The sequence below is a fragment of the Neolamprologus multifasciatus genome, chromosome 13 (genome assembly GCF_963576455.1).
Source record: "Neolamprologus multifasciatus chromosome 13, fNeoMul1.2, whole genome shotgun sequence".
In the NCBI taxonomy this organism is placed as follows: Eukaryota; Metazoa; Chordata; class Actinopteri; order Cichliformes; family Cichlidae; genus Neolamprologus; species Neolamprologus multifasciatus.
In genome coordinates, this window is record NC_140451.1 from 22,155,668 (window position 1) to 22,166,346 (window position 10,679).

Consider the following 10,679-nt stretch of genomic DNA (forward strand, 5'->3'; position numbering starts at 1 on the left):
CGAAAAGAGCCATTAGAGCGCCCGTTCTTTTAGTCGCTAGGCTTAGTTAGTCAGAGTAAAATGTGTTTGTTTTATAATTTATGCATCGCAATATGTTGCATCTCTGGCAATCAACCACGTGGTATTCCCCCGTAAAAAGGGACGAAAGGATGATGTCATCGTAAAAAATACTGCAGCAAGCAGTCTGCAGTAATGCATGACAGCTTGACCAACAGTTCCCAGCGTGAAACTAGTGACGATATTGGTGAGAAGCTCCTATCATCAAAGCAGATATTTATATTCCACAATAATTAATGATTCCCCAATTCATTTTTCACATGCAAAAATAATAATAAAATTAAAATCTATGCCTAGCTTTTTTTTTCTTCCCAGGAAATCCCAAACTCTTCTAAGCACAAAGTTTGCTTTACATAATAAAGACAATACATCCAAATAAAATGCACGTATGAGGATTTACACCCACTTACATGTTAATGTCTTTGAAAAATGGAAACTTTAAAGCATTCAATGAAGACTGTTCATCGCAATAAGAAAACAAAGAGGCATTATATCACATATGCATGTCTCATTTATTACCCTCCCAGTTCAAGAACCTTATTCTCTGTGCTCATCTAAGCAAGTCCTTGGTCAGCTATTGTCAAGTACACAAATCCAGATAAAAGCCAAGAAAATCTAAACTGCGCTCTGGACTTTGTGCTTTGGGGAGGCGTTTATGTTGCGATGAACCACTTGGGGGCGGAGGAAGTGAAAGGTCATCCTATACAGTAAGTACATGAGTGTATTGAAGCTTAAAAGGTATACGATCCTAACAATGTTAGGTCTCGCACTCTTTACACCAGTGGTCTTCTGCCCTTTTGGTTTCCTATTTGACCATCTGGTCATGATAGGATGGCAGAAGGGATTTTTGTTTTTAAAAAACAAAACAAATTTTCTAGGGCTTGAAGACCAGGATCAAGAGTGAGGACCAAGACTGAGAACTGCTGCTCGATACCACAACACTCAACTGAGACAAGCTCATACGGTAAGTTCAATTTAAATGCTACCCCACCCCCCGTGTTTACTATACATTCATTATTTATTTCCTTATTATATTCCAGTACTCAAAGGAAACACTCCTAACAAGTCAATTTTATCATTTCTTTTAACATTGCATGATTGTGTTACTCTGGGTGATTATTCAGCAACATTTCTGAGTGCCAGTTCCTGATCAGTGATGCATTGGCATTACACATCAGGGCAAATCAAATGCCTCCAAGGCCAAAAAAAAAAAAGAAAAAGAAAAAAAAAGAGACATAAAACAGGCTGTGTAAATAAAGCAGAGCTTGTTCACAAGGCAAAGTGTCTCCACCCTGAAATGTCTTCCAAACTGAGTGCAACCTCCTCACTATGTCAAACAACCTCCACAAACAGTGCAAACATCCATTCCATGCTTAATATAATAATGTCTAGAGAACACCCCCCCCAAAAAAAAAAAAAAAAACACCACTCTCACTATGGCTGTCCTCAAACGGGCCAGAGGTTTAAAAAGCTGTTTGTCACCTCACCAACTTTGCCCTGGGTGCTGCTAAGTCGTGACACAGATTCGTTCTGACTTTACATTTATGTTTCCAGTTTCAAATAATAAAGCAAGCAGTCACAGCTGCAACATTAGGATACACATCCACTCAGAAGCCACCAGGACAGGTAAAAAGAGGGGAAAAAAACATCTTTGGGAAGCAGAAAAGACAGTTTCAGGGAGACAAAACATGACATTATGGAAATGCATGCATTAAACTGCAAGGCTCAATTAAAATAAAAATTAAAAAACAAAAACAAAAACAAAAAATGTGTTGATTATTGCAAACACAACACAGTATTTTTTTTTAAAATACAACTTTCCCCCCAAAGAGAGGTCTGTGAATGTGTTTTGTGTGCAGACTGAAACTGCCCTGAGTGGAAGGCACTGAAGCAAGGTCATGATGTTTTCATCACATTAAACCAGGTCCTTATACTTTACACTGAATCAGGCAGATCACAACACATGAGGTCTGCATTCAACTTTGCAAAAACGTGAAGGTGATTGCTCAGTCTCTGTTCCCAAAGTTGCAATTCACACTGTACAGGGGTGCCAGCCATAATTTCATTATGATTTTAATAAAGGACATATTAGTGAGAAGTAAGCTCAAAGTGGTTAAATGAACACAAACATGGTCAGTAGTATTGAGAAAACCAGCACTGTAAAGTGGAAGCAGCAGCCAGGTTTTTATATGAAGAAGTACAGATGGATGCATTTTTTCTTTTTTAGTGGCAGCTCTCTGTGTGTGATGCAGCAGCAGAAGGGAACCATAAGCATCTGGTTAGTAAAGCTACAGTACACTGTTTGCCCTGTGAACCCCATACAATGCAAATAAGCTGAGCTAATTTTGGCTCAGGGTGGTCAAAGAGGACTACTCAAGTGGCACAACATGTCAGCATTGGTATAGCACATTATTAAAGAAATCTAAAATTTTGTTAAGTGCAGCAAAGCGCATACAATTTCAGTGTTATCCTAGAAGAACGAGACATTGACACTGTCAGTCAAATTAGATCAACTGTTAATCTGACAAAATATATATATATAAAAGCACCCATCCTAGAAGTGGCAGAGTAAATTTTGTTTGAAATCTAATCATTATTTTAATAGGCAACGGTACGGTTAATTAAAGACCGTGAAACATGAAAAAGACACTAACAAGTTGAAAATTGAAAAGACAAAATGTGCACATTGAATAAATTCTAGTTACATATATATTTCTTTCTTAAAATTAAAAAGTAAACAACCATTTGCCTACTTCACTGAAAATTGTTTGAAGGCCGCAGAATAGTTTCCCTTCATTTTCATAGTTGGTTTGTGTAGAAGAAAGCAAGAAAACAAAAATAGTGCAAGAGGTAATGTAAGAGTGGGTGCTTAAAGTCAGTGATCCAAATTTGAAACAAAAAGATATACACTTAACATACAGAAAGCATGGGCTAATCTCTTAGCCAACCAGTTGGCCTGAATAATGTTTAAATCTTCACTGCTCGACCTGAAATCCAACAACGCCACACTTAAATACCAAAACCGGCCCACTTTGAAACAAAACATAAAGACAAACGACTTTTCACCCAGTGAGATGCACCTGTTTAAGCCTGCAAAGCCTAGTAGGTTTCCCCTTAAAATGGAGATCAGACTAAGACAAGAATACACACAGTGGGACATCACTTGCACATGCCTTTCACTTTCAGGACTGGCACTTCTTTTTGTCTGTATTTGCCCATCTTTGATTGCTTCCGATGCCCACCTCTCAAGGTGTGTCACATATTTGTGTCCCTTACACATCCTGTGGCTTTTTTTTTTTTATGTGGCCTGCGAGCCATGAGCATCCCCGTCAGGGCTGAGGGCAGCTGGTCGACCTTGAGCTAAAACGCTGGCAGAGACCATTGGCAGGTGAGCACCTTCGCTCACTAAGTTCTCATATTCGCTACTGTCCTCGTCGTCGTCGTCCTCCTCCTCCTCATCATCTTCCTGCCCTGCAGCTTGTCTGTCTAACGAGTCAGAGCTTGAGCCGTCACCATTGCCAAGGTACGGAGTGCTGGGAGTGGTAACAGGATTTGAACTTGCGCTGAGGCCCAGGCCCAGCCCGTGGCCAAGACCCAAGCCCATCACCGTAGGGCCAGGGGTAGGGTGTCCTGGGGAGCCCACAGCTTGGGGTCGGGGTAACAGAGCAGCACTAGTAGGGGGGGAAGAAGAGGGTAGGAGAGAGTCATCTTGGGACATGAGGTCAGTGTAAGATGGTGGGTTAGGTGAGGTACTGGGCCGCTCCGGAGCAGAGGGTGTGGGGAAAGTTATCCCGGACAGCGGAGAACCCTCACAAGGTTCTGTGTTTTCCTCTGGAGTGGAATGGGAGTCTGCATTTTGGGCTTCACGGAGCCCTGCAGAGAAAAGAGAAAGATGTAGCTATTAAAAACATGTAAGGTAAATGTAAATGCCACTTATATGCATATTAACTGTTGACTGGTCTAACATGAACTTAAAAACTTAAAACTGAATTTCTCTGAATGTGTAGCTTTGCATTATTAGCTATTAGCTTAAAAGGATGTTATAATTTACAGGATGTTAGTTCACTGTCTGCATCCAAGTTTAAGCCTAAATTTGTGGTTCTAAAATTTAAAGCAGCACACATTTGAAATATTAATGACATAATTCCAGTATACTGAATGCAAATCAGTTACGTACTTCTCTCCTCTTCTGCAGTCTTGCGTTTCCTGAGAGCAATTTGTTGTTTGAGTTTGTTCACTTCCTCTTGAATTTTCTCTTTAACACGCTCACTTTGTTCTACCTCACCACAAACAGCCTAAAAATAGGGCAAACAATTTATCAGAAAAATAAACTCTCGTGCAAAATAGAACAAAATAAAATAAATATTCTACTGCCCAAAGAAGTTCATAAAATGTTTTAGGTGAAATAACAGGAATTATTCAACCCACCTGCAGTTTATCTTGTAGTGCACTGTAGACTTGGAATATTGTTCGGATATCCTTCATCACACCGTCTTTGTCAAAAAATTCAGCCCTGCAGACATAGTCACCAAAAAAGATTTCAAAGACATCTTTCAAGAAAACAAAACGATACACAGCATAAACCTACATATTTTATCAATCAAGACCACAGATAAATTGTGGTTTTTGTTGCTGTCTTCTATAGTAAAGTTAAACCGTAGCTAACCACTGACTCTTCAAAGTACAAGCTGAATAAGCTGAAGAGACAGGCCTGACCAAACTCTTCCTGTAACACACACGGTACTCTTCCACAGCAGAAACAGAGGGTCTAAGTTTAGATACAAAAACAGAAATAAGAGATGAAGCACGTGCATGCCTTCACATACCAGCTTTGCACTGCAGTCACCAACAAATATATGCTGATCCTACTTGCACAAAGTGTCAACCATAAACTTTCAGAAACACATACACACATTGGGATTTAGCTGCTAATTATGCCCTTAAGGGTAAACTATACTATGGCATCGGGTGAAAAACAGGTGGATGCTGCAGCCCCATTCTTATCATAGGAGAAAAATGGCTGTACAATCCGTACCCCCAAAATGGTAGTTACCAGTGGCATAGGATAAACAGTTAAACAAAACAAAACAAAACAAACTGGTAATTCAGACCTTACCCATGCTCTTTAATGACCTTTGCGTAGTTAAGTGAGGTATTGGGAACTGAAGAGACTTTGTATTCCTGCTGGCTCGTGTTACCAAGGTTTGGGATTGAGAGTGTAATCCTCTGGTTGTACCTACTGAGTGGATATAACCAGTTAGTGCTTTTAACCCATGAAAAACTTCTTCAGGAAACATAAACACTATGTTGCGCTTCATAATTTGCTATTTACACATCTTTAAAAAGTCCATTCTGCACCAGCTTGTTATCAGAAGTAACAAGTAGCACCAATCCATTTTTTTCTTTTAATAGCTTAACTCAGATTATCTTCTGATACCAATTCACAATACAATCCCATTGACACAGAAATGCATTAACTGTGGATAAGGCAAATAATTTATCAAAAGCTGTCATTACCTTCGATTAGGTCTGAAGAGCACATATTCCAGTGCATGTGTGGAGCTGTTGGCGGTGGAGATGAAGCTAAAAAGAAGGAAGACGAGGTCGGGTACACCGAGCAGCTGGGTCAGCTGTTTGTGGATGATCTGTTCCCTGAACGACATCTGTTGCTGCGTATTCCTTCGGAACCGGTACCAACCAATGACATTCTGCACGGCCACAGAAACAACTGTTTTAAAATATGCTCAAGCCTCTCTATGTCCTGTTTAGGACAAAGTACCAAGTATGTGCAGAGGCTGAATGAACAAAAGACATCATAGTATGTCTGCAAAAATAGAAACTTTTAGGTCATTATGAAACTTGTACATCCTTTGTTAAATGCATATGTAAAGAGGTGTAATGCCATCAAGCTCAACGCAATGATGATTTCACAAATAGGATTTGTTATGATTACTTTCAGCATAAATGTAACAAGACATTTCACAGCAATTCAGTCGTCTCACAAAAAAAGTTCACTTACTTTCCGTCTATCTTTAAGAATGCTGTTGAGACTTTCTTCATTGACTTTACCTGCGTAGTCATAAAAGCTGATGAGAGAGAGGAAGAAACATGTTTTAAATGGATTCATCATGTTCCCACGCCGCCTCTGCTTTAGCCTTGTCATATGGGGCCATCTACTGTCCAACTGTCAATACCATAAGCTACTCTTTACATACTCTGTTTTTTTTAGAGAAAAAAAAATGAGACTGAACAATAACACGTGGTTTCAATGAGTTAGACAGTAAGAATTCATCTACCTACCTTATCTTGTTAAGCGTGTGTTACAATAAAGTTTTACCTCAAGTTTTCCTAAACCCCTAATGGACCGAATTGCTGATGTACAATGTTAGCTTGCATGAAACAATGTCTGTACTACACTATTACAACAAAAAACTAGTACATATACTGTGTACTGTTCAGTGAACACTGAATGAAACCTGTTTAAATGAATTAAGGTCATATCTTACCTAAACAACTGTGCACAAGGATCATGGTGATGGATTTCTGGTGAAAATAAGCAGTGACAAGATTCTTTAGTTACTTATCATTATGTATGCAAATCTTTATGAGTGTGATGCAAATTTAAGGCAACATGTAGACCCACAATTTAAATATATAACACAAAACAACATCAATGAGATGTCATTGACACTGGTGTATTTATCAAATTCAACAAGACACGTGTAACTTATAAGAACAAAAACAAATGTCTATAGGGCCCCACAAACAGCAAACATGACCTTGCAAAGCAGAAATGCTTCTCTTGCTGATTATTTTAGACTTGCTTGCTATTCCAAATACTTTAAGAAGAGATTATAAGCAAAATAAAATAAAATAAGCAGAAGCACGAGAATATGTAGTGAACAATAAGAACACTGACTGTCATTTCTAGACACACTCAAGTATGAGGAGAAAGTCAGGAAGCAGTAAACCTAAGAACTCCACTCAACAAAGAATAAAAATTTTAAAAAAATCTTCAGTAACACCTTACAGAGGATTTCCCCAATTTAAAATGCCTGACTGTCCAAATAAATAATTTTAGACTCATAATGTTTTCCTTATCCCCAAAGTCCTTAAACATCCTATGTCCTGGCAGGGATGATGTGATGTAAATGTAGATATTTTTAAATTACATTTATTATTATTAAATAAGTTTAGTATGGAGTCAATAAAAGTTACAAGGTAGTAAAAGGGACGTTAACATTTGTCTGTATACACCTGCGCTGTCTCAGGAAATGGAAGTTTCTCAGTAAGCCATGGCAGTGTGACAGAGTCAGAAAACACATACAAAAACCCTAAGATCAAAGCATGACAATTGAAATACCGGTACTTAATTTTAATCTGCTCATTTCCCGCTGTCATGTGTGCCATGAGAAGGAGGTTTAAAACTGTGATGTGTGAGCTTCTCTGTCCTGTGTTAATCGGTCAACGCAAAAGTGTTTAGTCTGTTTCAGGGCTTACCTACTACCTGTAGCAGTTCAGCGCTGCTGATCTGTGTGTCACTGATGCTCACAGTCTCTTCTTGCCTTACATCTCCTAATAGGAAGCCCTCCTGTGTAAAGATGTTTTCACAGAATAGTGGTTAAGACACCGGTGTTATTAATTTCCTGATGAATTAACGGTTTAAGCATAAGTTTGCTTGTCTCTACCTGATAAAAACAAAAAAACAAAACAAAAACATTAAAAAACAACAACAAATCCATAATTACATAAATGTTCACATTCCCTGATTATTTTAAAAATGCTGCTTTACTCCTCAAATTCTCCATAGGTTGGCTTTTAAACTTAATACTCCATTTTATAACTCAAAGTCATTTGGATTATCAACCCAACAGCTTCTACAGTTTTGCCCTTATGTTTTTTTTAACCTATTCTTGCCCTTTGGACCAACTCCTGTTGTTTTAATATGTGTTACAAAAATAAAATGATCTGATCAAATGATGAAGTCACAAGTCACTTAGTAATAAATGCAACACATGATGTGAAATAAAGATCACTAGATTACTAATTCTGCTAATAACACTCTTCCATTAGAGATGCCCGGATCTTTGTTAAGAGTGGTGAACAGGCTGTACTAAATAGGATTTACAAAGGAGTCACACATAAAATAAACAAATGACCTGTTTTACAAGTATTGTTATGACTTCGTGTTATTGTATCTATTCTTTGTTTTACACAGTAAATCATCCGGTCCTTTTTGGCAACTTAAAATATCTTTATAGAACTATTACATTTTTTGCAATTTCTGCTGCCCTCTTGGCCAGATCTCTCTCAGAAAAAGACATTCAGAATCACCAAGAGAATTTTTATGTGGATAAATAAATAAATAATAATAATAACAACAACAATAATAATAATAATAATGGATAGCATTTATATAGCGCTTTTGGGGCCCTCAAAGCGATTTACAATTCCACTATTCATTCATTGTGACAGGAATCTTCTACCTACCTGAAAATGACTTCATATCAATGTAATAGAGATGCTTCAAGTGTTTGACAGAATATAGGTCAACAAGTCATTTGCTTTTGGCAAATACCTGAAATCACTTTTTGGCACTACACAGGAATCAGATTTTTCAGCATTCTCAGCCTCCCATATGGCTGACTTCAAGCTGGTCTGTTGAAGTCAGCTACATGCTGACATGCGATTAGTGGTAAAATGAGTAAAAAAGTCTGTCAAATTAAACCACTGGAGGAGCGCCAGAAACATTTACAACAACAAACCTAATCAAACCAAACCTAATTAAATCGCGCTCACCCAGCTGAACATAGTCATTTTAAAGAATCTAACAAAGTGGCTAAACATAAAGTTATCTAGCGCTCAGAGCTGGCTGCAAGCCAGCAGCTTCACTATGAGCAATAAAAGAATCAAAGCATCATCAGGAAAATTATGGAGACGAGTAATCTTTCATATTTAGTTTTATTATGAAGACAATATTTTGCATTCAAGAAAATGTGATTTTTATTTGCATGTGCTGAAAATTGGAATCTGATACATTTCTACTGTTCATAGCAAACAACAACATAAGCCAGACCTATTTCACAGTAGGTAAACACATGTAACTAATCACCTTCTATTCTAGAAAATAAACTGTCATTAATATCAAGTCAGGTCAGCACATTTCTATAGCACATTTTAATACAACAGAAGTTGACCTAAAGGACTTTATGGGCACATTCATTTGCAATCCAGGTCTCAAAAACCCAATTGCAAACATAGGACTTACTTAATCATGGAACATAATAAAATTATTAAAAATATAACTAAATTCTAACAACAGCAAAACAGTCATAATAACAGAAATTGAAAACATTTATGGCGGGTTTGACCGAACCACGTTTTAACCACAAATTAAAACAGTCTTTAGAGCTGGTTTCAAGGGCCCAGTTGCCTTTAGTTTTTATGCGAGAAGTGGGCTCTAACCGAGGTTGTAGGAATGGTAACCTCAGTAACCTGAAGGCAAAATGTTATTAGTAACACCTGTGTTTACCTAAGACTACATGTCAAAATATCTGCTGTGAAATAAGTCCACTGCAATTAAAAGACTCCTTGTAACCTGTAATATTAAACAACAAATACACTTTTTGTTCCTGTGTGAACATTCGGTCGCGTCAGCTGCTGGTAAACAATCAGCTCTTTCTGCCTATGCCAGGAATGCAGTCAGACTTGCAGCCCAGTCAAGCTGCAACTATCCACCTGCTCAGGGGCGACTATTAAAAGAGGAGAACGGATGTGAACAGAGGCTGTCGGCAGCTTGGTTTCCTTATTTCACATATGCTATTAAAATCATTTCTCATCGACGACGTTTCTTCGATGTTCTTAAAGAAAATAAAGAAAAACAAATCTGCGCATCCCAGCCGTTTAAATAGACACACTGGTGACTTAAGAGTGAAAATCAGCGATTTGGCTACCAAGCTAATCTAGCAATGCGGAAACAAGAGAAACAAATCTGTTTGTGTAACTCCGTTTGTTTGTTTTTTATTGCATTATCTCGTTTTTGAGGATATAGCAAATTCCTTTAAAATAAAAGGTCGACATGACTTTAAATTTTAGGAGTACCTATACACAGAAGTCACTTAACTTGGTAGCTTAGCTAGCATGCTAAGTAGTACGGGGTATTTCCTGGAATCTAAACTTTCCCAATATGATTGCCTCCATAGAAAACAGGTGTTCTTTTATAGGCAAAACTATGACTGTATATGTTACAGCTGTGCCACTGTAACACGTGACATCACCTTAAGATTACTATCCCTGTGATCATGTTGCCCAAACTGAACACTCTGATTAAATATACTTGCCGGTAAATAGACGGAACCAATACTAGCTAGCCAGCAACAGGATGATGACACTGGGAAAAAAAACAACACAAACTAACGTCGCCGGTGAACGAACAGACACACCGTTGAGCTACACACGTCTCAGCAACCATCGCATGACAGTTTGTAAGCACAGTTTAAAACACTTACATGATCCGCGTTGCTGTTGGCGCTGTGATAACACACAGAACTAAAAGTATAACCTGAAATGGATGCCGCCATGATGGAAACATCCCTATCAATCCCGATGACCCCTGCGGTTGG

The 10,679-nt window shown here is 38.1% G+C and overlaps 1 protein-coding gene across 2 annotated transcripts; it reads right to left on the bottom strand.

The window, feature by feature from the left end:
- Positions 1–17: 17 nt before the first annotated feature.
- Positions 18–10,674, bottom strand: abraxas2 (abraxas 2, BRISC complex subunit). Of its 2 annotated transcripts, none has more exons than XM_085181786.1 (9): positions 10,566–10,674; positions 7,558–7,648; positions 6,564–6,600; positions 6,077–6,143; positions 5,575–5,765; positions 5,174–5,293; positions 4,486–4,570; positions 4,235–4,352; positions 18–3,930 (listed from the first exon to the last, which is right to left on the bottom strand). In XM_085181786.1, the coding sequence occupies exons 1-9, from the start codon at positions 10,635–10,637 to the stop codon at positions 3,356–3,358; spliced, it is 1,356 nt and encodes a 451-aa protein (XP_085037912.1). In that variant the 5' UTR covers positions 10,638–10,674; the 3' UTR covers positions 18–3,355. The 2 variants fall into 2 exon arrangements, with proteins under 2 accessions (XP_085037912.1, XP_085037913.1); XM_085181787.1 differs by having other exon boundaries at positions 5,174–5,296.
- Positions 10,675–10,679: the final 5 nt, after the last annotated feature.